The 26,941-nt window shown below is 43.8% G+C and overlaps 1 protein-coding gene across 11 annotated transcripts in view; it reads right to left on the bottom strand.

Moving 5' to 3' along the window:
* The window catches only part of cacna1aa (calcium channel, voltage-dependent, P/Q type, alpha 1A subunit, a), an 83,794-nt gene that overhangs the window by 31,380 nt on the left and 25,473 nt on the right, over nucleotides 1-26,941 (bottom strand). For 3 of the 11 annotated variants that reach the window (XM_034593722.1, XM_034593716.1, XM_034593717.1), the window contains exons 4-33: nucleotides 24,899-24,990; nucleotides 24,145-24,297; nucleotides 23,685-23,872; nucleotides 21,152-21,255; nucleotides 20,800-20,915; nucleotides 19,383-19,427; nucleotides 19,213-19,296; nucleotides 18,194-18,400; nucleotides 17,697-17,809; nucleotides 17,473-17,585; nucleotides 17,222-17,353; nucleotides 16,855-16,927; nucleotides 16,284-16,401; nucleotides 16,090-16,157; nucleotides 15,815-15,921; nucleotides 12,712-12,762; nucleotides 11,735-11,903; nucleotides 10,427-11,058; nucleotides 9,922-10,271; nucleotides 9,674-9,809; nucleotides 9,419-9,548; nucleotides 9,154-9,213; nucleotides 8,931-9,037; nucleotides 4,150-4,161; nucleotides 2,418-2,517; nucleotides 1,626-1,786; nucleotides 1,366-1,506; nucleotides 1,072-1,273; nucleotides 724-888; nucleotides 241-351 (exon numbers count right to left, since the gene is read on the bottom strand). In XM_034593722.1, coding sequence (XP_034449613.1) covers nucleotides 241-351; nucleotides 724-888; nucleotides 1,072-1,273; nucleotides 1,366-1,506; nucleotides 1,626-1,786; nucleotides 2,418-2,517; nucleotides 4,150-4,161; nucleotides 8,931-9,037; nucleotides 9,154-9,213; nucleotides 9,419-9,548; nucleotides 9,674-9,809; nucleotides 9,922-10,271; nucleotides 10,427-11,058; nucleotides 11,735-11,903; nucleotides 12,712-12,762; nucleotides 15,815-15,921; nucleotides 16,090-16,157; nucleotides 16,284-16,401; nucleotides 16,855-16,927; nucleotides 17,222-17,353; nucleotides 17,473-17,585; nucleotides 17,697-17,809; nucleotides 18,194-18,400; nucleotides 19,213-19,296; nucleotides 19,383-19,427; nucleotides 20,800-20,915; nucleotides 21,152-21,255; nucleotides 23,685-23,872; nucleotides 24,145-24,297; nucleotides 24,899-24,990 — 4,240 coding nt within the window. The remainder of the gene's footprint in view (nucleotides 1-240; nucleotides 352-723; nucleotides 889-1,071; nucleotides 1,274-1,365; nucleotides 1,507-1,625; nucleotides 1,787-2,417; nucleotides 2,518-4,149; nucleotides 4,162-8,930; nucleotides 9,038-9,153; nucleotides 9,214-9,418; nucleotides 9,549-9,673; nucleotides 9,810-9,921; nucleotides 10,272-10,426; nucleotides 11,059-11,734; nucleotides 11,904-12,711; nucleotides 12,763-15,814; nucleotides 15,922-16,089; nucleotides 16,158-16,283; nucleotides 16,402-16,854; nucleotides 16,928-17,221; nucleotides 17,354-17,472; nucleotides 17,586-17,696; nucleotides 17,810-18,193; nucleotides 18,401-19,212; nucleotides 19,297-19,382; nucleotides 19,428-20,799; nucleotides 20,916-21,151; nucleotides 21,256-23,684; nucleotides 23,873-24,144; nucleotides 24,298-24,898; nucleotides 24,991-26,941) is intronic. The other 8 variants (XM_034593718.1, XM_034593719.1, XM_034593725.1 and 5 more) reach the window with 4 other exon arrangements.

The raw sequence follows: 26,941 nt of genomic DNA, 5'->3' as shown, positions 1-26,941 counted from the left end.
TGCATTAATATCTTTGTTCTAAAGGTTAAAAGTATCTCTGAGGTGTTTTTCCTGTAAAGTCTGAAGTTTGTCTGTCAGCGGTTGCATTTCCCTTCTCACTGTTGTTCTCTGCCTGGTGACCAATAACAGTCTATGTGGATACAGTGGTACCATGTTAATAACTGACCTTCAGGACTGTCTACAAAAATACAGTAGTGCACACACACACACAGACCCACACACACACACGCATACACTCACCAGTGCTCCAAAGGCGATGATCTTGAGTACACACTCCATGGAGAAGAGGGAGGTAAACACTATGTTCAGGTTGCCTAACACAGCTTCATAGGTATCAGAAGCTCCGTCATACTACAAACAAGCACAAACACAAACACACACACACAAGCAGCGCACACATTCATGCCAGCAAACCACCACAACCGAACGGAAGACACAAACACACAAACACACACCACCAGAGACAGAAAAGGAGGGTTATTAGAAAGTCAGGGACACAATTGAGCTCACACTATTCAGAGACACATTCAGCAGAACATCAGGAAAATAGTGCAAAAAAGCAACATCTAAAGAAAAGTCTGAACTAATGCAGGTGTTTTGAGACAGCATGAGATAAAGGTGCAGACAGACGTGGATGTTAACTCGTGTGCGTCTCAATAATCAGTTGAAGTGTGTTAATGTTAATCTTTGCAGGAGTGTTGCTGAATTGACGCAGACGTTTACCTTCATCATGAGCACGACAGTGTTGAGCGCGATCATTGCCATGATAGTATACTCAAATGGCGGCGACACCACAAACTCCCACATTCGGTATTGAAAGCTCAGCTTGTTCTGGGGCATGTGGCGCGTCAGAGGCCTGGCGTTGATGGCAAAGTCTATGCAGGCTCTCTGCAAAAGAAACACACAACACATGTTTTGTTCTGCTGGGATCTTGTCCCAACTTCCCTTCTTTTCCTCGATCTATCCCTTCTTTTCCGCCCAGCAGTTATAATCCTCCCACTTCCTGCCTTCCAGACATTCTCCCCGTAATCTGCATCTCTATCCTCCTTCGCTCCGTTAATCCCTCCTCACCTCATTCTTTTCTAAACTATAGTCCTCCATCATCTTGTCTCCTTGCTCTTGGAACGTGATGATGATGAGAGCCACAAAGATGTTGACGAAGAAGAAGGGGAAGACCACGAAGTACACCACGTAAAAGATGGACATCTCCATCCTGTATCCGGGGCTCGGGCCCTGGTTCTCGTAAGTCGCATCCACTGAATGTTTCAGCACCCTGCGGAGGAAGCGAAGGGAACGAGGAGAAGGTTATAGGTCGTCGGGGAACACGTGCGCTGCGTGTGACTAAGCGTGTCCGCGCATACTCACTGCGGCCACCCCTCTCCGGTAGACACGGTGAAGAGGGTGAGTAGGGCCCAAGCCACATTGTCGTAGTGGAAATCGTACTTCTTCCACTCCCGCTTCTGCGCCTTCACTTCGTTATCGCGTTCATACACCAGGTACTCGCCTCTGAAATACACAAACCACATCGTCAGCACACTGTGTGTTCACGCTTGTGTTTTCTGAGCAGGTGCTAAACACGGCAAGAAACTTTATCTAAACGCTCAGGGTCAATACAGTTTCCTGACCTGCAATCGCGCTCAAACTCTTTGGACTCATCAGTGCAGAAAAAGAAGCGTCCCTTGAAAAGCTGCACGGCCACCACAGCAAAGATGAACATGAAGAGCAAGTAGACGATCAGGATGTTGAGCACATTCTTCAGAGAGTTCACTACGCAGTCAAACACAGCCTGAGGATTGAGACAGAGAGCGAGAGGAGGGGCACAGACACCGACTGTAATTATTGTCTGAGAGGAACACATAGGATTACAATTATTTCAGTATTTTGGTCAGAAATTTCAGCGTCAATGCTGTTGAATGGTTAAGATGAAAAATTAAACGACAGATCATTTGCGCTGCTGTGTGGAAGCAGAACGAGCAGCTTGAAAGAGTCTGAGATATATAGGTCATTACCTCCGCCAAGGTTTTTTACCCCTGTCTGTTTGTTTGTTGGTTGGTTTGTTAACAACATAACGGATTCACGTGAAACTGGGTGGAAGGATGCAGGAGGAGTCTGGGAGGAAACCATTCAATTTTGTGGTTCCAGGATTGTTTTTATCACTTTCTGTTCAACATATTCACCAATTTCCCAAGTAATAATTGAAGATTATCGGGCCTTGGCGGAGGTATGGGCTCTACTGGTTTTCTCCTCTAGTTTTTCACAAACCCCTAACCCCCTCCTTCTACTTTCCACCCTCACCCTAATTGAAATATAATGAAAAGTAAAGATGTTAGACTTTTTTAGATCAGATGCTCCCCCATTGTTTCCAGAAAAGTACAGATAACTCTAAAGTCAGGTTGGACATCATCTCCTGAACGTACCTTGAGTTTGGGAAGACGTTTGATCGTCTTCAGAGGTCGTAACACCCTCAGGACCCTCAGGGACTTGATGGTGCTGATGTCTTTTCCCTTACTGCTCCCCCTGTAGGTATACACATGCATACACACACACACACACACACACACACACACACACACACAGATGCATGCGTACACACATGTACACAAAAACACACACACACACATTGAAAGAGTCAGCTGGTTCATGGGTGACTGACAGACTTCATCCTCTGGATTCCAAAATGGCAGTGGGCAGACATTCCTCGATGGTTTCCTGTGTCCGAGTTAACTCGAGATGAGTAACTGCGTCTGGGTTAAATACGTAGCAACACATGCAGCATTGCTATCATATTCCATCTGAGCCTTATTTTCTACGTGTGGGGTTAGCATGGTAGCTACATGCTAGAGTTAGGTGGTGTATTACAGCTGCAGTACATGCTATGGGAACGACTGATATCATTCCCGTCTGAATGCTATCTGCTAGCTACACCCGTTTAACACCTTGCAATGTGTTTCAATGCTTTACAGAGACGGGTAAAGCTTTGGCTTGCACATGCCCAGTGAAATATATTCATGCTGCATCGAAACCTTGCTTTCCATGCTGCAATATTTCTCCCTTTTAAGCAGCAGTGATGGAGAAACTCTATTCTACACAGAGACATTGGCAGAGAGAGTTTAGTCGAGGTTGGACACAAGCAACCCCGTATTTTTCTGTCAGCAGCTGCCGAACGCAGGCCTGGTCGAGGAGAAGTGTCCTCCTGTTAACATGATGACAGTTTGGAGACGCTTCCAATTGTAGATTCAAAGAGGTGATAACTCCCACGATTTCCAAAGTAAGTCACAATTTAATTTAAATTTAATTCAAAACCAAACTCTCTCTTCTGATGACTCAACCAGTGAATTACTCTGAACTCTAAACTACTACTGGGATCATCTGCTTTCACAGCATTGTTCAGACAGCATGGAATCTTGTCTTGTCGGCCGTTTGCCAAAGACAAAGATATTTTAGCGAGCATTTCTTTGTCTGAAATGCTCATCCAAACCTCTTCTGTTTCGATTTACATGTACGAGAGAAGAGGAAGTAATATATCAGCTGCACCAAAACACTCACTCAGCACTAAAAAACTTTAAAAACTGCATGGGAGCCTGTGCTTTACTAAACTAAATCTAATCCCACGGTAAATAATCAATACTTTGTTCACTGATACCAAAAGTGAGCTACACTGTAAACAGCTAAATCTCAACTTGTTTACTTACAGTACAATAAATACTTTTAGTATCATAGAAAACTCCCTCAGATCAGGGTGAGGAGGATAAGGTTACAGGTCACTGATCGGTCCTGAGGGGAGTAGGCAGCTGTGTGTATGGTGCATGTGTCTTACAGCTGTTACACCAGATGTTAGACTGCGACTTTTGTGTGCACACATGTCCGTCTCTGTGTGTGCATGTGCATGATCGCACCGCTCTTAGGTTCCACAGCACACACAAAAAAAAACAATTGTAAAAATCACACAGTATCTGTGTCAACTTGAGGTTTAGTTGTGTTTGAGTCAGAGCTGTTCCATGTTGAACAATGATTCAGAAAAGGGAAGAGGAGACGAGTACAGTAATCAACTGGGATGAGGGATGGAGGAAAAGGGAGAGGTGGTCAGAAACACGGGCACCGAGGGTGCAGAGGGGAAGAAATGAGGAGGAAAAAGAGAGAGATCTTTACCCGCCGCCGCTGCTGTAGGTCCAGACAGAGAGATGAGAGAGGGGTGAGAGACAGTGAGACAAAGGGACAAAAAAGACAAGAGGTTGGGAGGAAGAAACAGAATGGGACATAGAGAAAGGAGGGATTTTCGAGGGGAAAACATTCACATGAGAGACAGAAAAGAAGAAAAGACAGAGCCTGCTTTTTGTTAGGTCAACCCTCCCTCCCACCCACTGACTACTGGTACACAGGCAAATAAACACTCCCAGTAAAGACAAGAAGCGTGAGTACAACACAGTTGTTGTTTTTTTTCCATCTAGAAATAACACTGGATTCATTATTATTAAACGTACAATACGTAACTTCAACCACTAGGGGTCTCTCAATCAAAACAATGACAAAAGACCTAGTTTGATGACGCAGCCTGGGATCATGGGAGTTGTTGTCTTCACCACCATTACCGATGAAAATCAACCTGACACGACTCAAGTGCAAATCCTGTTCACGGATGACATGATTTATTAAAGTTTAATTCCCGCTATGCAGCAAATGGCAATGAATAAACTGGCTAACTGGCTTTCAGTGTTTTATTCCTTCACCATACGTCGCTTGCTCCGGAAGGTAAAGCGAAAAAAAGATGCGACCAAAATGAAACGTCCCTTTACCTTAAATAAAATTGAGGATTTCTCTGGGTTGGAATATTTTTGGAAACGTTTTGGATAATTTAAGTACAACTAAGTCAACTAAATATAACACTTGTTAAATGAAAGTTTTTACATATCATTTCTTCAATTGCTGAGTTGCATTAATGACGAATGACTGCATTGAATTCCATTTCCACCACAACCTTCCAAATGTAGTTGAACTTTTAAAATCTCTGATGTAGCAAAGCTCTAAACGAACCGGGAGCCGAACCCTCGCAGGTTTGAGGACTGCAAGTGATGCGAGGCCGGCGTGCTCACATTTATTTTCTGCTCGAACAAATATCGCCTGATGAGAGGAAAATTTCAAAATGCCAAGAAACCCCTTCAAGCCGTAGCCACACATGGTCAGTTCCCGTGCAGCCAGCGTCTGTGCGTCTGGAGCCCGTCTCGGACGTGGAGCTCAGACCGACTGCAGAAATGTGCAGGACAAGCGGCTCAAGTGGCCCAAGACACCAGCAGCCCTCAGACCAGACTAATACAATTAAAGGGGCGATAAACATCTCCGGCGAGACTGCTGATCCTTCCTGAAATGCTGTTTGATTTCCACCGATTGAATTAAGGCACTATCTGGATGCGCACGAGTCTGTCCCGGACTGGTTCGGATTTCAACCATCAGGCATTAGTGTCTTTAACCCCCATCGTAGTTAAATCAGATTGTTACTGGTTAAACTGGCTTGATGAAATTGATTGATTGAAAATCTATTTGTCTTGGGGGGTTATTTATTGATAAAATTGCCATCGTGCTGCTTTCGTATTCTCTTTGGTTATTTACTATTTTTCTTCACGGTTGATGATTTTCATTCAGTAATTTTAACCTCACTTTTAACGTTATATCCCTTCACACTTCTACGACTGCCTTCATCGCTCTATACTCGACGATTCCTCGGGAGACTTCAGAGAGACACAGACGTCACAGAGAGAAGAAATACAGACACTTGCAGAGTTCAACCACATCTCAATATGCAACACAGAGAGTTTAGAGGGCACAGCGCACAGATAATACACACACAGACAGGTTTATGTGTAGCACATACATAAGTAGATTAAACCAAAATCAGAGAGTTAGTGAGAGAACACACAGATAAAGAGGATTCAGGAAGAAAGACTTGTCTTGTGGATGGGGCACCACCACTAGAACCCTGGAGCACCTGCCATGTTGTGTCAATGTTACTGGTTTAAGTTGCACGGCCTTCATTCAAATAATCTACACATTGATAAGCTGTAAAAAAAACTATGTGAGATCATGCTGACGTTGCTCTACCACAGCCAGAGTCTGACAGCAGAGACGTTTGCGGCGCTTGCAAAAGATCTGTGGCAAACATTCAGTTTCTGTGTCTTCTGTTCTGAGGCCACAATTCTTCATTGATGTTACTTGGCAGAGACACCATTTCATCTATTGATATACGTCTTAATGCACCATCATGCAATGCAGCCACGGGACATTAAAAACTAAAACTAAAGAAGTGGCTGTGGCTCGAAAAACACAAAGCAGCTTATTATAGTTCAAAATGACCTTGAATGCATTGATTCACAAACTGAAACTACTGATGAAAATCAAATGAAAGGGATGATCTTTCCTTCTGTGGCAACGTATAGTACTGACCATGAACTGCGCTACAAAATATCTGTGATGAGCTCAGTTATAATGAAGTTGAAAGATGCATTTTCCTTAAGTTAGGTCTGTGGGATCTGCGTTGACTTTTGAGGATGAGTAGGGAGAAGTACGAGAGATTTCGGGTGTTGGTGAAAGATGGTGAAAGGATGGAGGAGGGAGGAAGAAGGTGAATTCTACGTGGGGACTGTTCTGTATTTTGTTCTTTGACCGTAATAACCAACTTTAGACTTCACTGCAGGTCAGGTAGTTTGAAGGTTGAGTGATTGTGTCTAAATTCCAGACCAATGGGAAAACTGTTGGAGGATACCATGCTGGGAAAAATGGAAAGTGGAGTTTTTTTGTTGTTAGAATCAGCTTATGACTCTAGTCAAGTGATCAAGCGTTTAAAAAAATGTTATTTATCAAAGGCATTGTGCAGAATTCAATCATTTTGGATTTGGATTTCTACGAAGAGTCAGAAACAACAAGCACATACCCTCTGATGCCTCAACTGGAATTCAGCTGGAGAACAGGTATATGGTTCTGGACAAGCAGCCTGTACATGAGCCAAATTGTATGATTCATCAAACAATAGCAGGGCTAGTTAAGAAAGTAACGCAGAGGGTCGCCCGATGGCTCGTCTGGGTGAGCGCCGAGGCTGGAGTCCTCTGCAGCGGCTGCAGGTTCGGTTCCAACCCGTCCCTTTGCCTGCTCTCTCTCCCACTTTGTCGCTTGGAATCGGAACCTGTCAATAACATCCTCGGTGCCCAGAAACATCTTGTAGAAGGAGAAGGCTTCACGACAGCATCAAGAGGTAAACAGGAAAGGAATCAAACGTTTTGTCTTCTAAATACCTGATTTTCCTCTGTAAGGCTAAAAAACTGGGCTTCTTTGACCATTTCTGGAAGTAACGACATTGCTTCAGAATGGGCGGGGTTCAACTTAACGTAACCTTTGGCCTCCTGTGCCCCCACTGCCTGCTGGGTTTTGGAAAGGGTCAACAAAAAGAAGGAAGATCATCCTCTTCTCTTCAGAACGAGTATGGCACCATGGATCATTCCCCTCACTCCTCGCCTCTCAACCAACAGGAGCTCAGGATGCAGATCCATGCGAGTGATGAGTTGCTTCAATGTAGCAACAAAAGTTCCTGCTCATCCAAACAAAGCAGGGACAGTCTTCCTGCAGTCAGCATTCTGCGGCGCGCTGACATCTAGGACCGACTGGGTCCTCGCCGCACGTTCTCTCGTGACTGATGCCTCCCTCGTCACAACCCAGTCTAGTCGGACTTTGGTCACGGGTCAACCACACACAGTATCAGACAATGCTTTCATGCACTAAACACTGAAGCCTCTGATTTTGCTCACACTGCTTCAGTGTCAGACAAACATCCAAGTTTTGGTATAGAAGACCAAGGTATTGCTTTTAGAAAAAATCCAACTGAACAAAAGTTACCTCTGTCCAGCGAAATCTGCTGCATCAACAAATTCTGCTCTTTAAACCGTATGATCCCCTCTAATTAGCCTTGTAGGTGATTTTTGTTTTTATCAGAAAACAGCGATTTCATGAATTTCAATTATTTTATGCGCTATTCCACTTGTTTTAATCATTTTCTTCTTGTCTTTTATTTGTCCTTTGTTGGGAAGCTCTCTTGAGAGGTCCCATATTAATAAAGTTATTCTAAAGTCAAGCACAACCTCATGTTTCTGCAGGTGACCTGTGTGAGAATGTGATAGAAGGTTACAGCATCACCATCATACACTTGCTGGACTTAGTATGTGCATCTTCTAACTATAACAATATTACATTAGATCCTGCGGCTCTGCTTCACTTTATACTCCCCATGCAAAAGCAGAACAGCAAATCTTAAAGCTCAAAATTCATGCTTCATACCCAGCGTAGTACACATCACCTATAAGCTATTAACTATTAAAAACCCGCAGTCATGCAGATTAGGTAAGATTCAAAGTACCTGCTTTGTCGAGGTGATGGGTGTGGAGAGATTTGGGAGCGACCTCAGCATGACCTGGCCAGGCTTTGCATGGGGTCTTTAATTCTAGAACGCCCTGGGCACTAAAGGGTTACAGGTGCAAAGGGTGGTCCTCACCTCTCACAGTAGGAAGAGGAGGCGGCCAGGGAGGGAATGCTGGGATACTATTTTATGCCATGAAGGGACGTTGGGGGTCGGTGGTGGGGTTTAGGAATGGCGGGACTGTGGGACTAAAGTTGAATGAGAGAGAAAAGGCAGAGGAAATGGCCAGCTACGGAGGGTTGGCCATTTGTCAGCAGAGATAGGATTAAGTTTAATGGAGGAGCAGACAAGAGAGAGAGAGCGAGAGCGACTGAAAGAGCAGAAGATGAATTAGAAGAAAGGGATATGAGAGAGTCCAAACATGGGTGATTCGAGAAGAACGGGGGGGGGGGAGGCTGTACTCCAAGGTGCCAGTGAGGCAGTAAACAGACATGAGAGAGGGAGGAGGAAGGGGGAGGCAGGAGGGGAGACTTACGTGAAGGCGAAGGCCACCAGAGCACCACTAACCACTATAAAGTCAAGGATGTTCCACAAGTCCCGGAAATAAGAGCCCTGGTGCAAGACCAAGCCCAGATCGACCATCTACGAGAGAGGACGAGAGCGTGACTAGGATGCAATTTGGCCACAATGTGGAGTAAAAATGTCTAATTTGACCTGAAGTTCTCTGGAGTGAATCGTTTTTCTTGATATACTTTTACCTTTATCAGCATTTCAAATGTGAACACTCCGGTGAAGACATAATCAAAATAGCGTAGAACCTGTACGAAGAGAGAGACAGTTCAAATTAAGATGTGAAGCAAAAAAATCGTACATTCGAGTGTGATTCACCTTTTATCTAATGATGGTTCTCGGGCTTAGTTTGAAGGACAGATTTAGGTGCGCTTGTTTGATTCAGGCATTCAGACTCAGTGATAACATATACACACATGAAAGTACCAATGTAGGCTGTAGCGAATGTCTTACATTGTTGCGAGGAGATTCGGGCCAGACGGGGTCTTCGGCAGCCAGAGCGATACTGCTCATGGCGATAACCAGCAGGATGCACATCTCAAAGTAACGCAGGGTGCAGATGTAGTGACATGCTCGTCGAAACCTAAGAGCAGACAGAGACGTTTGTGCTACGGACACCATTCGAGCTGCAGTATTTTCTGTTTTACTGCATGTAAACTCGGCCTCTGTATGCAATTGACCTGTGTATCAAACCCAGGTTTAACTTACGGGTTGGTGGTGGACAGGATGAACATGGAGCTGAAGGGAGGCATGGGCCTGGGTCCTCCTTCACCTCCCTTCTCGTCGTCGTCGTCGTCCTTGTCCTCCTTCGCCGGCAGAGGCTCCGTGTTGGCGTTCTTGTTGACTGGATCAGGAGGAGGAGGGAGAACAAATGGGGTAAAGAAAAACCAGAGTTTGTTATTAAGGCTGAAAAGAGAGAACAGAGTTTAAAAAACACTGAGTCATTTTGCCATTACCCTGCAGTATGGCATTGGTGGATGGAAAAATTGGCATGTCTACTGATGTGTAGTCAGGGTGGGGCAGCCTGAGGACACTGTTGGCACGGTGATGTCCGATGTTCCCGTAGCTATCTAACTTAACTAAACTCCCGTGAGTGCCGCTGTTAGCAAGATGGAGGGCAGATCCATAGCCGGGGGCCATAGTGCGGCTGGCAACTGGAATGGGGTGACCCTCGCCGGGCGGGGTGGTGCCAGAGACCAGCTTGGTATTCATGAGGTTGTCCATATCCTCGCTGTACTGGCTGTCCTGCCTAGAGAGGCTCTTTTGGATGGGCCGTGTGGTCGAGAGGTTGGGGACACTGCATTCCCTGGAAAAGAGGGAGTGAGAAGAAAAAGAGAAGACGGAGAAAGAGAGGAGAGGGAAGAATGGAGAGAAGTGACAGGAGCATACAACAGATGAGTTTATCCATCCAAACATCAGTTAAAGTAAAAAATATCTTATTTCCACGTGCATTGGACGTACTTCCTTCTATGCTGACACATCCTCTTCCCCTCGCCGTCTGTTTGGTTGCCATGGCGACTTCTTCTTGGCCTCCTCTCACTGCCTTCCCCAGGTGCCTCCTTCTCTCCTCCCTCTCCACCTCCGTCCACCCCTTTGCTCTTGTGCCTCCCCGTTTTCCCACCACCTCCCCCGCCCTCCTCGCCTTCCTCTGCAATCTTTCGATGCGACCTGGGCTTCTTGTGTTCCGACTGCCCTCCCCCTCGACTCCCGCTGCGGGTGTGGTGGTGGCGTCTGGACGGCCTCTCCTCCGAGCCTGGCCCAGGTATCACTGTGGCATCCAGTCGGACGTGGGAGGAGTGGTGGTGGTGCTCACTTTTACGGCTCCGCCTGCTTTCTGTGGACTCCCCCCGCTGTAAGGGAGGTCTGACTGGACCCGAGCCTCCGCCACCACCCCCGCCTACTTCCCCGGCGTGTTCGTGGAGGCGTGTTTGTCTGTGGAGCTCATCGGCGGGATGGTGCTGGCTGAAGCAGAGGTCTGAATTGTTGGCAGTGGTCTTGTTGGTGTTGTTGTTGCGGTTCTCAAGGGGGTCGACCACCAAGGGTCGATCCAGGTGGGTCTTCATGTCTGGACGGACGTTTCGAGAGAAGTTCACCTGCGAGGAGAGCAAGGGATGGATTGGCAGCCAGGAGGGAAAGTGTGAAGATACAGAAGAGAGAAGAGAAGTTTTAAGTCTTTCTAGCTGGACAAAAAGTGGAAAAAACTATATATTAAATAGATCTAGATTATAGAATATATTCACATTTGTACTACAGAGTATTAGGGCCATGTTGAAAAACAACAACAAACAAGTCAGTCATATTATAAATGTCATGTTGCTGTGTTAAATTAAAGAATATGGAGCATCTTGTTAAATTATACTTCACTATAAATTGCACAAATAATATAATACTCAGCACCACATCATCGTACGTATCAGGACTTTGAAAACATTGTGTATGAAACCTATAATGTTGTCTAACATTAAAATAGACGTGTCTTTGTCTAATATTTGGACTTTCACCTTAATTATGACTTTATTCTGTTAATACAACGACTTTATTCTTAAAATGTCTTTTCTTCAACATGGCCCTTATACACCGTCGTACGTTTTGGTATTGTCCGGCCATTATATTGATCACCGATGGCAAATGTACCATTAATAAATAAACTATACATAATAAACACCAGATAAACATGTAATTCATCACCACCACATCATCAGGATATTTGCCGTCACTTGTGTACACTGATACCACAAGTCTAGGGGCTTTGTTTGCCTTGTCCTTTACATTGTTTTGCTCCTCCCTCCCTGCCCTTGCCTTCCAGCGGTCGTCGGGGTCCAGCTCGTTGTAGAGGGCCTCTCGGCTGGACGCCAGGGTCTGCTTCCTCAGCTCCTTGGTACGTTGTTCCCACACCGACTTATTGATTCCCTTATTGTTGTTCTTCTGTTGGTCCTTACTGCAAAAACGGAACAGGGCGGACAGGGAGGAGGGGGTTGGCAGCGTTAGAAGAGCCGTTCTGAGACGCACACTGCTGCGCAAATGTACACACAGAGACATGAGAGGGATGTGAAAACCAACACCAAAATATAAGTACGTAAAATAGCCAGGACATAAAGACACACTGGGGGGGCAGACATTTGAAGGGTCATTTGGCTGGACCTACAGAACAAGGCAGCGCGACAGAACGAGGTTTTTGGTGTCGACACAGCTTGCCAAAGCACGTGGGCGGGTCAGCCTCGCTTTGATAAACCATGTAGGGACACAAAATGGAGGATAACACCGAGGCAAGGTCAGAATTTCTTATGATAATCTATAATTAACCCACCCAAACAAAAAATGGCACCCAAAACCCCCCCACTGAGCTCGTCACAATGATTACAAGAATGTGTTATTGGCCGGACTGACGGAGCAGGTGTTTAATCTACGTGATGCAGAAACGTCCCCAAAAACAGCCATTGACCGCCTCCTTCCAAAAGTTCTACGAGTAAATCAGCTCTAACTCCCACTTCTCTCGCGGCCGACAGTCAACCACAGTAAAGCAACAGCCGTACTGCGAGGTGCAGGTGACAGAAAAATGTACTCGTAAAAAATAAGCCAACACAAAGGACAGCTAGAGAAAGCCAAGTATGTGATTCATAAACAGAGTAAAGAACAAGGGGACAAGGAGAGGAGGGCGTTCTAAAGCACAGAAAAGAAAGCGAGGGATGGTGGTAAAGTCAATAAACAGAAGGTATTCAGAAATGAATAAACAAATAAATAAATACCAGTCCAGAAAGGGGTCGGAAGCGTTGTGACACTCACTGTGTACTTTGTTGCTGAGGAGGGAAACAGCTGGTGAGTGAGATGGCACGAAAAAACAGAAGGAGGATTTCATTCCAAAATGGGCTGTCCATCCACCATTTAATAAATGAAAAGAAACAGCCTGTCTGCACTGAAACATGGTCACTGCTCAAGTCAGCTGTCAAATTTGCTAAATACATTCCTGAAATGCAAAAAGGGAACAAATCTGGCGACATTTTGGCCGAAAAGGTTTAGAATTTTGGAATGCAACCCTTCACACACAAACACACAAAGACACACACACTAGGACATTCACGCACACTCAACCTCTACAATTTGTTTCCATCTCTTCATCAATTCATTTTTCAACATCCTCCTTTTTTTGCAATCTCACAAATTTCATCTTTCTTGCATCACTCACTTATGTTGCCCCGTTCTCTTCTGATCGGTCTTTGCCTCTTTTACAATCGGAGTTTCGTCTCTCATGTTCCCGTTAGTCTGAACAATGTCTTTCATTTCAAACATTTTAATTCTCTAACTACGTTTCTGCAAATCAGTTCGCACTTTTTCAGCTTCCATGTTTATTATTCAAATTCAAATTATTTTACTGTAAATGACGTAGTGTATCGTGCACTTTACCCACAATGCCGAGCAAATTGCTGTAACTAACTGTAAAGATGTTTTATGGTATTTTACTGTGTATTTTGTTGTGTTTAACTTAAAATAATGCAAAGGTTAACAGTGTACACCACTGCAACAAATTGCAGTGGTGTACTAATGGTATAGTAGTGGTGTACTAATTACTAGTTATTACTAATATTATAATAATTTATAACTATTTTATTACTAATATTACTAATTACTAATAGTTATTACTAATTACGAATAGTTATTACTAATTACGAATAGTTATTACTAATTACTAGTGGTATTACTAGTATAATGGTATACTAGTGGTGTACTAATTACTACGACTACAAAATACTTTTTATGCACATTGCAGAAATATTGCATTATAATGTAGTAATAAGCCTGTGGTGATGAGGATAAATCATACAAAGAGTACAGCATATAAACCAATGAGATCATGTTACTTTAAACAGCAGGTTAACAGTTTCAGTTTAGTAAACACATATCACAGAGGTTGTAATCCATTAACTACTGAAAATACCTTGGTAAGACCACAGTAAAATGTCTAAAAACTGATTTACTGCATTGCTTCAATCTATTTAGATTAGTTACTGCTATGTAGCCTTACAACTGTTTTCCATGGGTGTTCTGGAGCTGTCATGGCAGCCGACTGTCCTGAATCTACCATAGAATATCTTCTTAAGAGATTCTTCATGCACCACTGGTCTCAAAGTTTAAAATCCCTGCTTGGTGCTCGACGGAGAAAAAAAAACATTTTGGAATTTCAACGTTGTTCCTTTTTAAAACTACAGAAACGAGGGGTTTGGATTTAAACTAACTTATTGGAATGTGATGCACCTTGCAGCCCTACATCAGCAGAACTGGGATTTACAGTTTAATCAAAAAGAAAGAAAAGAAACCGGAAACTAAAATTGACTTTATGCAACACTCGAGTCTATACTTAGCCATTTGGCTTTTAAAGTATATAATAATCAACGTGTGAATATATTTTTGTCTGCGTTAATTAGTTTTTTGGCAGGATTACGGAAAAACTACTCAACCAACTTCAATTCAATTTTGTGTAGGGGTGGGACAGGAGCCAAGGAAGAACCCATTCGATTTTGGAGTGGATTTGGATCAGGGGGCAGATAGATCCTATTTTTTTTCTCCACTTTCTAATTTCTCATGCATCTTGATATTAGGCATGTCTAGGGGACTGATTTCTATGAGTACGTACAATTTGGTGCAGATCCAAATAAAAAATCGGTGGGATGTTTTTCTGGCCGGTTTGAATTCTAATGAATTTAAATGTGGTTTCATACGTGGGACTGTTGGGCCTTGGCGGAGGTTTGCAAGTTTGCTGCAGGATGCAAAAGCAGATTTCTAATTAAACCAACAAACAGCCTTCTCTCTCTCTCTCTCTCTCTCTCTCTCTCTCTCTCTCTCTCTCTCTCTCTCTCTCTCTCTCTCTCTCTCTCTCTCTCTCCCACACACACACATTGTATTGAGAAATAAATATTTAACCTTTACAGAACTCCCAGCTAAAATAAAGCTCACTGATACACAGACACAAATGTACACAGCACGGTAAAGTGCACAACATACAGCACACGAAGTAACGACGAGTGTGATTCACAAGAGGATGAACACAAATCATGAGCATCTGCAGGGAGAATTTAACGTTTGTTCGTTGCATCTGTGAATGAACTGTATGATATAATGTGTGTGTGATATAAAGTGGCCCGAAGGCACATATATCAAAGCAGTAAAGGTCAGGACTGCGTGTACGTGTGTGTGTGGCTTGGGCTCACCTGTTGTGCTTCTTCTTTTTTTATTTTACAGGCGGAACTGTGTGGATTGTGTGTGTGTGTGTGTGTCTATGAGTGAGAGTGTGTGAACTTTACCAGGAGTGAAAAGGAAAGACCCCTGTGTACACAGAGAAAAAGGGATCAAAGACTCCGACTCTCCTGACCAGAGGAGGGCTGGCCAAGATCAATCCAATGCAGGCTTTGTGTGTGTGTGTGTGTGTGTGTGTGTGTGTGTGTGTGTGTGTGTGTGTGTGTGTGTGTGTGTGTTTTAGTATGCACAAAAGCGTACGAGAAAGAGAAATAAAACAGAGTGAAGAGACAGAGGGAGAAAAAAACATCTATATACATGTTTAGGTTTATTTCTAAATGTACTGTCAGTGGATTAAAAGTGTGCATGTCGACCTATAAATGTTAAAACGTTTATTCTGAAGCAAGGGAAAATACTTATTATTGTATCGATGACGAATATGAATGGTTCACTGAGGCTCACTGTGATGCACAATTGCGTCACACACGAGTCAGACTGATACCTGAAGAAGTGAAGGTCCAAACTTACACAGAACAATTCAATTTGTAAGTGCAGTATACTGAGCTTTCAAAAAACTCCTCAATCAAAACAAGAGCGCGGGAGGAAGAGTCGGAAACTCACGCTGCGATGGAGAGGTTGGCGGCAGACAGCGGACTGACTTCAGCCACCTCCTTGGCTTTCTGCAGGGCGATCTTCTGACTGGCAGCCTCCTCTTCCTCCTGCTCATCCTGCACAGACAGACAATGAGGAGGGAGGGAAATCAAAAGCAAGAGATGAGTCGGGCGGGAAATATCGCCAATGAGGGAAACAGATGGAGCAGAGGAGCATAACTGCTGTAGCTCTTAGAATTCAGACAAGAAACGGAGATGTTAGTTAAAGCAGTGACTGCAGTGAACCTTGGTCAGCTCCTGTGCGTTGGCCAAATTGTCCACAGCGATGGCCAAGAACACATTGAGCAGAGTGTCTGAGAACAGAGTTAAAGGAAATCCAGCATGTGGGCGTTTGTTTGAACAACATACACACAAAGTAACCGACTGGCTGGCAAACCAGAGTATTGCAGTATTGTGTGAGTTCCACTGTCGGAGGATACAGTTGCCAAAAAGTGTGAGGACGATGAAGAAGATAGAGAAGGCCATGCCCTTGTTGACTCCGCCCTGAGATTTGATGCCATCGTACATCACCATGTTCCAGTCCTCACCAGTCAGGATCTGACACACACACACACACACACACACACACACACACACACACACACACACACACGTAAATAGTAAGACAAGGCCATACCCACACCAAGGACCTCTAGGGATTTGACGATTGATTGATGCTTTGATAGAGTACATAATATACACCCAGACACATTATGTATTTATTTAAGATGCAAAAACAAAGTCAAAACTAAAAATCAGCTTCTCTCTGTCTCACACACACACACACACCTTTAAATACAGAAAAGATTTAGCACAATTATTGTTTTGACTAATGACATTCAGGAATTCAAAACTTGAATTCTACATTTCATATCGTTCCCTCGTGTGCAAATCCTCTTTGGTCCTTTAATCATTTCCGTCCTAATCCAGTCCTCGTCTTCTCCTACCAGGCTGCTCCCCTCCCTCCATCCATCCCTCCCTCCCCTCTGCAGTTCATTGCCCTCTGCTCACCTGGAACACCGTCATTATTGCTGCGGGGAAGGTATCGAAGTTGGTCGGAGGAGTGCCATTTTCAAAATTAAACCTAGCAGGGGGAGAAAAAGAATATATATATATATATATATATATATATATATATATATATATATATATATAGAGAGAGAGTTGGAAAGAAGACGTGTGAGAACAAATGCAGAGAGGGACAGGAAATGAAAAAGCATCTTGCTAGCACAACAAATATCTGCTCTGAAAAACTGCTCTGAAATGACTTTGGCGATTAGGAAAAAATGAATCTCTGAGCAGAAAATTAAATAAAGACTCCAAAAAAGGGACGGAGAGAGGGACAGAGCGAGCAAAGGTGAAGGCAAACAGCACTGACTGTCCTCCGAAGAGCTGCATGCCCAGCAGGGCAAAGACGACGATGAAGAGGAAGAGCAGGAAGAGCAAGCTGATGATGGACTTCATGGAGTTGAGCAGAGAAACGACGAGGTTACGCAAAGATGCCCAGTACCTGACAGACAGACAGACAGAAAGCATGTTTTTTATTCTGGATTTTATTCTGCGACATCTTTAACATTACGTCCTTGTGTGAATATAAGAAATAACATTACTTTATCATAACCGACTCACTTTGTGACTTTGAAGATCCTCAATAACCTGAGAGCTCGCAGCACGCTGATGCCAAACGACGTGCCCGGCTGGATGATGGACCACAGCACTTCGAATATACTACCACCGATCACCTGACACGAATACGAGCACACGCAAGCGTCATGATGAGTAACTCATCGATGGATTTTTGTGTGTTTGTGTGTATATGTGTACAGTCTACGGCTGTGTGCAGTGGGACTCACAATGCAGTCGAAGCAGTTGAAGGAGGAGTTGAGGTAGGCCTGTCTGCCCAGGCCATACAGCTTTATACACATCTCTGTCAAGAATATCCCCAGGAAGATGAATTCTGCAAAATCTACAGGGAAGGAGGAAGACGAGATGTGAGGAGGAGGAGGAGGAGAGGAAGCTCAAACGAGAGAGGAGACCTTGCATGCTTCAACCTTCCATTCATTCATCCATCCAAGGAAGGGTACTGTTTAAGTATGCAAGGGAGAAATAAAAATGTCTATATGTACTATATACATGTAACAAATAGAGACCAATACTAAACTGTGTACAAGAGGAGGACAGATTTTGTTTGGATGTGCTCTGTCATGGATTTAGTCACGTTTACTTTAAGAATTTGCTCACCCACTCTCTTCCAGTAATCTGCGATGAGAGTGTTTGTGCATATTGCAGAGATAATCTGTGCTATGCTTGCACCCAAAGTATGTATGTATCCCCACGCCCTCCTACTCACTCAGAAAATCCGAAAGTGGTTCTGGCTGGTCATAGTGAACCACAGCCACACACATCGTGTTGAGGCCCACCAAACACAGCACACTCCAGTAGAAGGCCTGGGACTTAACAATGTGTCTGATAAAGAAGCGCAGCCGGCGCTCGCGCCTCTTGAAGGTTGATCCTTCGAGCTTGGAGCTCTTCAAGCTGGCACGAGCGAATGGTGAACCTGGAAGGGAAAGCAAGATAAATGTGATATAATTATCTGAACAGAGATGTTTGTGTACATTCAGCATCTAGGAAAGACAAAACCGTACACACGATGATCTGCTTCCCTCATTGGTCACATAAACACAGGAGCAGAGACAATAAGTAACAAGATCCAATACATACAAATGTTCTACTTGAGCATAGACATAGACACATTATATAGGTCCAATGTTTCTGTGGTGCTGTCCAGTTCCTAATATACAGTATATGAAAGCATATAAACTTTGGATGAAAAGACTGGAAGAAGAGGGGATGGAGGAGAGAAGGAGAGAGGAGGCAGCAAGGCCGGGAAAGGTGAAGGGATGAGGGGGATTAAGCACATGAGTATAATCTACAATTTCCACTGTGAGGTAATAATTAATGAACTAATAAACCAACCATTAACTAATTAACTGATTAGTTAAGGTGTTTGGACTGAAGGTTTTTGCATTCTAGGATTATCATCTTCTTCACCGGTATCATAAACCTGCAAATCTAAAGTCTTTACGGGTCTTCACCCCAAAACCTTGTACTGGTTCTGATCCACGTTTCCGACCATGGAAGAGATCTGGGTCAGGTCTCGCTATGCAGACAAAAATGTGGAAGGATGAGGGGGGTTAAAGACGAGAGAATGAAAAGAATATGTAAGACGAGAAGAGAAGTGCAGAGCAGTGGAGGACAGGAGGGGGAAGGAGAGCGGGGTCAGGTAATGCTGATATGCAAGATAAGATAGCATCTGTATGTACCTGTGGTTTGTGTGTGTGTGTGTGTTTTTGTGTGAGGCTCTCTTACCAACGGCCAGGTCTCCCTCTCCTTCCTCTGGGTTCAGCAGCTCAGCTTTGCTCTTATGGTTCTTTGTGGCTCTCCTACGAGACCCTGTTTCAAAAAGCAAGCAAACACGTGTGACTATTGGATGTGCAAAACGTACATGCACTATAAAACATGCACAAACAAATTCTTACCATCATAATCGTTTTCATTCTCATCATCCGCCAAGATGACCTCTTCTGCAAACCACACACAAATAAAAATGTCAATACAGTGTAAAGTCACGCTAAATGTATATTTAACGACTTCCACATTATAAATCAATCTTTTTTTTGTTGTTGTCATTTCTCATTTAATTAAAATTGCAAACAGAGTCTTCGGCCTGCACCTGTCCTTGTAACTCATCGCTCCCTTCTCTGTTTTCAGCCTCCTTGTTTTTATGTAGATCGTCTTTTCAAGATGATCAAAGGTCTGCCCTTTTTCTATCTGCCCCTTGATCTGCTCCTTCCAGCCTCCACCTCTCCATTCCTCTTATCCTCTCCACATCTTTGCTGCCCTCACCACACCGGGCCACAGCGGAGAGAGAGACAGCAGAGAAAGGGAACTGGGCCGGGGTCTCAAGCATCAAACAAGTGTCTTTAATCCTGCGCCAGAGCCATGTTAATCAAGGCTGCTCACTTACATTCAAACTGTTTGGTCGTGATTGTTAAAGGGTCAGTTTGCTTGAAACTGCTCGAACATCACGACTTCAAACGCAAAATGTATTCTTGTAAATTTGTTGTTTTCTCAGATGTGAAACTCCAAAGGTTCATGTCTATTCAGATAGTGGAATAAAGATGACAACAGGACTATGTGTGTCATACAGAGTCCTGTTGTCATCACCTATACGGGTTGTGTCTACCTACACTTGACAGCAACTGGTTTGTATTGCATTCACTATTCAACCTTTAGGAAATACTTCTTTTACTTTACAAAAGTATTTTCATTTGAATGGAGGAAATTAATGGAAATAAGTGATTAATTTTGTTAATTTTGTTGCCATGGTAATATCCTTATGGTTTTTAGTACCAGCATCACAAACTCCAGGCGCAGTATTCTACACGAGTTAATATGCAATCAAATGAACGATCTCATCATTCTAACACTCTGTTGTCAGAGGTGAAGACAAATTATCCCGTGAGCCTGAGCTCGGCTTCTGGACCAGTAAGGCTTCCATCGTTTAATGGTTTTCACACTGCAAACCAACTGAACTTGATCCGGACTGACACCACTTCATTAAGTCGGAATACTAAAGTAAACTGAAAATTCTAAAAGGTCCGGACCAAACAATCTAGGTGTGAAAGCCCCTGAAATGCAATTTAACACATGACAGATCATGTTGAGTTCACCGATGAACTGAAAAATGTCGTAATTCAACTTTAAATAATCTTCCAACTGTTTATACTAATATTATTCCAGTTGCTCTAGGCCACAAATCCATGCACAGTAAAATACAAAAAATAACAACATAGTTATGTCTAGAACATTCCTGATGGATTGAGAATTGAAGTGTTGGGGACAAAATATTTAAATAAATAGTTTCTTTATGTGCGAAAAATAGTTTGTACAAACCGGCTTTGCAGATCCACTCCAGGTAACCGTTGAGTTCCCTCTCAATCTGCTGCTGTCTTCTGAGCTTGAGGAACTCACTCCTGTTCTCCACACGCTCTCTCTCTTTGGCAAACTCCCTGCAGACACACGCACACACACAGACACACACACACACACAGACACACACACACACACACACACACACACACACACACACACACACACACACACAACACCCAATCTTAGCGGACATTTTTTATGTGGACATTTTGCCGTGTTGGTGTGGCACGCATACAATAAACCCCATATTGGTTTAATATCTTACATATTAGGAAACAGATTACAAATAAACAACCTTTACTGTGACACTTACCCTGACAACACACCCAGCACCAGGTTGAGCATGAAGAAGGAGCCAATGATGATGAGGGGGATGAAGTACATCCAGTTCCATGCACTCCCTGAGGCATCGTTGCTCTGGAAACACACACACACACACGCACACACACACACTTTAGACAAAGTAATCAATGTTTTGCTCTTCCCCCTGAACTCGATATAACAGCACCTAAGCTAACAGAAGCGTCACTTGGTTAACAGATTATTAAAGCGAGAAATGGTAAATTCACCACAACTCATCACAACCAAAGATTTGATCGACTGAGACATGATACCTTCTTTGATGCGGCTCTATCAGAAGGCGAATATAGAGCTTGCATGACCAGTGTAGAGTAGTCTGCAGGCTGGACAGCTAGAATAACTACTGCTGCATGGATCAGCTTTGTCAAATTAAGATGCATTTACAGTGTTTGCGTGCAGGTGCTCTACACCGTCGGCACTGTTCCTAAATACTCATTCTCATTTAGAGTGATCAGGTTTTCCACATTTGCCTGAAACTCATTTAATACCCAGACAGTGGGGCCATTAAAAAGATGGAGGCCCGTGCACTCAGAAGTGCTGTCCACTGCCGCTGGAAATATAAACAACAGCAGGGCTGACATGACTTTGCTTTAAGTCATCTCAATAAGTAAATGCATATCTGCCACTCTATTTAGCTTCTCTGAGCAGAGTAAATAATGTATAATGCTTTGCTCTCTTCCTCTTCGTCTCTACCATCCTCCTCTTCTCCAGACTCTCCCTCCTTCCATTTCCTTTGTTCACTCCTCATTGTTTTCATTCTCCTTTTGGTTTCATCGTCCTCCGAAATCGCTTCCTCACGCTTTTACCAAACGTAATTCTTTCATCTTGATGCTCACTCGTTTTATTTCTTCCTGTACTCTCTTCCTGTCTCTGTTCAATCCCTCCATTCTCCCTCAAAGTCCCTGATCAGACTCTACATTGATTCTTCATTTCACCCTTTCTCACCTCCACATTCTGCTCTATTTCCCATAGCCTCCCTCTCCCCTCTCTCCCCACCCCCCACCATCTTCCTCCATCTTTCCTTCTTCCCTGGTATGGCCGCTGTGTACCCAACGTACCGCAGACCCTTTTTTCTACCATTAAACTTTTATCGCTCCCCTCCCCGGCAGCTGCAAGAATAACTTGGACTGAACAGGCCCTTTTAAATATAGAGCAGCAGCGGGAAGGAGGGACAGCGAGTGAGAGGGACAGGGGGGGAAGGAAGGAAGGGAGGAATGAAGACAGAAAGAGGAGGGAGGATAAGGAGAGAAAAAAAAAGATGGAATAAAGAAAGAAAAAAGAGCAACGGGGAGAATGTGATTAACTGAGGGGGAGAGGAGAAGGGAAAAAAGAGATGACTACAGTAACACTCAAAGACCCTCATCTACCTCTGGTCTCCATAGCAACCGTTGCCAATGACAACAGGGAACTATTCAGTATTGGGCATGAGCGATGACACCGTTCGAGACCTGCTGCCGATTTAATGGGTAAATGCACCGTTTGCACAGGTGAAAATCACCAGACGTCTTAACACTTACATTGTATTAATTTATGAGACAGGTGCTTTGTTTGTGCAGATTCAGACTAAAGATTTAAAAATATTAATGTGACTGTTGTCGATATTAATCATTTTTCCAGATATTTTAAGGGAGTTTTATCCAAACAAAATGGCCTCCAAAAATGACCACAATTTAAATGCCCGTCAAACATTATTATTATTAGAATCTCAAAAAACAGGGTCCACACGATAAAACAATTCCGTTCTGTACAATTCCCACGGCAACATAATGATTTACAAACTAACTGATTATGTCACATGTTTGGATCATGCTTCCTTGAAAGCAAACGGATCAGGGTCAGGTCCTGTTCAATGGCTGAGGGTCTCCTGTTTAATGTCATGAGTAATACGCATAGACTGTATATAAAGATGGTCGACGCGTCCCTTCCTACCGCTTTGCAGGAAAGAAGCTAAAATATCCCGGATATAACGCTGCCATCTTGCACATTTGGAGCCAATGTATTTACAGTTTACTTTGACTTTGTTAGTTTGGTCCATGTCACATCCACTAACACGTTGTGATTTAACAGATTCGATGACTCATGGAAATGCTGTGTGTGTGTATTGTAACTTACAACATTGTATAAACCCTAAGAAAAAAGAAAAATGGCTCTGTTACAAAAATATATATATATATTCCTTGACTGTCTCCGGAGAATAGACGCAACTGTTTGAGAGACGTTGGAGGCAGAGTGGAGCCGAGGGCACATGGTAAACATGTACGAGTGCCTTGCTCAGGAGGTGAAGGGTCAGAGAGCAGAGGTCACACTTGTCTCACAGAGCACGGAATGATAGCAAATTAACAAAGCCAGCGTTAGCAGCTGAGGCAACGAATGACCAATCGTTATTATAGTTCAAAAGGGCAAAACAGTCGAAGCAGGATCATTTCAACTGACAGAACGGTGTGAGTTCGGTCACCGAGTGTGTGAATGTATTCAGCAGTACATACATAGTAGAGCAGATCGGTCCAGCCCTCCATGGTGATACACTGGAAGACGGTGAGGATAGCGAACAGGATGTTGTCAAACTGGGTGATGCCATAGTTGGGTCCCAGCCAGTATTGTCTACACGTGGTGCCCTGTGGACACAGCCGCGACGGAAGCTCCGTCCCACATGGAAACTCTTTGCGGATCTCACCTGGACATGGGTGGAGGTGGGGAGGCGTTTCAGAACAGAAGGCAGGCACACGATAATAATATGTGGTTAGCAAACTGGACAAACCTACTTAACTTGTATGGACATTCGAGAATCCTCCTAAAAGCTCAATAGGCCAAACTAACTCCTCCTCAATCGGCGTATCGAGAAAAGTTGTCTTTTCTTACACAAACTAGCACTGTGACTATTCGAAGTGCACTCGAACAAACATTAACACACATTCCAAAAATACACAAACACACCAACTCCATTACCTGTGTGATTGTCAAAGCAGGTTGTGTGGAATTTGCCCATGTAGAACTCCAGGCCGATGATGGCGAACATGAGGATGGCGAAGAAAAGCAACAGGCCGATTTGCAGCAGAGGAATCATGGCCTTCATGATGGATTTGAGCACCACCTGTAAGCCTGGAGGAAACAGTGTACACGCTTAGTTTGTGCCACGAGGATTAGGTCCAAGGATCTTTTAATTGTTAAACTAGAAAAACTCTCACTTTACGACTACATCACTCACACATTTAGTTGAAATATAAACATTTAAAATATAAAATAAATATGTTTTTCAACAAATAAAATAATATTCAGTGACTTTTAATTTCTTGCCAAATATTGATGTGGAAACTAATCTAATTTCTGATGTATGTCACACATTGTAATGGGACTCTTAATTTGGTTTTCACAGGAAGCTTGGTGACTTTAATGATGAGTAAGCCTTGGTTCGCCTGTTCAGCCCTGTAGTGGAGTCAAAGCTATTAATAACAATGCAGTGGTGCCGGAACACAACTGCCACTGTAACATTTTAAAAAGGAGCCGAGTGCATAGGAGAACCACTTTGGTTGGAACACTTTGGGTGCATTATGCAGAGAAACACAGAAGCTGCAGAAAACCTTGACACAAAATGCATCTTCGAGTCTTCCAATAAAACCTGAAACTGAAATATAACTAACAAGCAATGACATGGAGGCTATTTGGTATATATTCATTTGTCAGACGAAGAGTTCCGACTTACTGGGAATACCGGACACCAGTTTGAGGGGCCTCAGTACGCGCACAGCCCTGAGGGTCCGCAGGTCGAAATCTGAACCCACAGTGGACAGGATCCTAAAGAGAAGGAGACAAATGCACAGACGTGTGCACAGGCAATCAATACTTAAGCTGGTCAAGCTTGTCACTGTCAGTCAGCCTCTCCCTGCTTCGCCCCATCTTTCTCACTTTTACACACACACACACACACACACACACACACACACACACACACACACACACACACACACACACACACACACACACACACACACACACACACACACACACACACACACACACACACACACACACACACATTAATGCCAACCCATGCCAGGTCATTAGAAGCAACTGGGTGAACACTATGTAAATCCTGCATGAGCTGATCAATAGAGCTGACAAGTGAGGAAGGACTTAGAAGTGTATCAGGATGAGAGAGAGACTATAAAACCAAAAAGGAAGAAAGAAAGGCGGAGAGCGATGGGGAGACGAGGGAAGACGGCAGGACAGAGAAGACAGAAAGAAAGTTGAAGGTGTGGAGAGACAAAGCGTGAGAGAGAGAGGGAGCACTTGGCAGATGGGGAGAATCAGAGATGCTGACTTGCTTCTTCCTGCTTATTTTTAATCTGGGTACATTTAAATAATTTCTCTTCAGGCCGTCATCAGACTCCAGAGTGAACGCGGTGTGTGCCGCAGCAGCACCTGTATCGCTGCTCATTATCTGAATAGACGCTTGTAAACACCACGACTGTGTGTGTGTGTGTGCACTTGAGAGGGTTAAGATGTTCTCCTGTGCCGCCAGACTTCCAGTCAGTCCCATCGTCTGACGCACACTGTGAATCATCCGCTTTCCCACTTCTCTCTCTCTCTCTCTCTCTCTCTCTCTCTCTCTCTCTCTCTCTCTCTCTCTCTCTCTCTCTCTCTCTCTCTCGTTCTTTTGTTCTGTCTCTCTGACACATTTCCACTTTCCTCTGCTCCACTAAGAGGCCCGGTGACACAGCACAGCCTTAATCACAGGTCTGAAGTCAGTCAGCTTTGCTTGGAAAACCCACAAAATTGGCACAAAGTGAAAAGCAACACCGACCCAGGATCTATGGATAAAGGTATACTCGCCTGTGGTTTCCAATGCAGCATTGCATTACCAGCAAGCTCCCCAGTGGCAGGTGCTCCATCACCAGAGTAAGCTGGGGTCCTTGTAATGACATTGTGTGATATCAAATGCCTCATCAGAGGCTGACTTGTAACTGAGAGGTTCCTGGTTTGGTCACGAGGTGCTACTGTACTTCAGCTGCATACGTGGCCAACACATCATGCCAAAAGAACCCTGAATGAATCCTATAATCTGCTTTTTTCTCAGAGATACTAAATATTTATTTGAATTACTGGGAGTACTGGGATATAGGCCTTTGCATATATTGCAACCAGTCACAAGACGCCTCTCAGAAGAGCACATACCACTATCGAAACCCAACAGTCCCCTCAATTCAATCAAGCTCCACCAAATTGCACACTCCAAAATTATAGGATCCGTTCCTTCCGTGGATCCACAGCAAAACTGAACGGGTTGTTTTTTGACCCCAAGTTTCTTGGAAATCCATCCAGTAGGTTTTGTGTAATCTTGCTGACAAACAAACGTATGGGGTGTAAACATAACCTTCTTGGTAAAAAATGATTTGCAGTAATGAATCGCCGAGATATGTTTGAAATTGTGTCTCAGTTTTTCAACCAGGGAGCAGTGACGAGTACTGGCCGATTTAACCGTGTATGAATCTTTGTCACAATTTTTAATAATCAAAATTGCCACGACGCTTTTCCTCTGACATACATGTAGCGGAGGAAAGACTCGACGATACCTGAGAAGGCAGCGCCTGGAAAATATTGCATGCCACTTTTTCAGCCAAGTGGGTTGTGTTGCATGCATGTGTCTGCGAGCAGTCAATCTTCAAAAGGTGTTAATGGCTTCGAATGAACTCTGGCGAAAAATGAGGCCGTGGCCACTGAAACAAAAACACCAAGGGCAAGATTA

The sequence above is a fragment of the Hippoglossus hippoglossus genome, chromosome 8, assembly GCF_009819705.1.
Source record: "Hippoglossus hippoglossus isolate fHipHip1 chromosome 8, fHipHip1.pri, whole genome shotgun sequence".
Classification (NCBI taxonomy): domain Eukaryota; kingdom Metazoa; phylum Chordata; class Actinopteri; order Pleuronectiformes; family Pleuronectidae; genus Hippoglossus; species Hippoglossus hippoglossus.
Note: the sequence above shows the minus strand (reverse complement) of the source record. Positions and strands in the feature narration are given on the sequence as shown.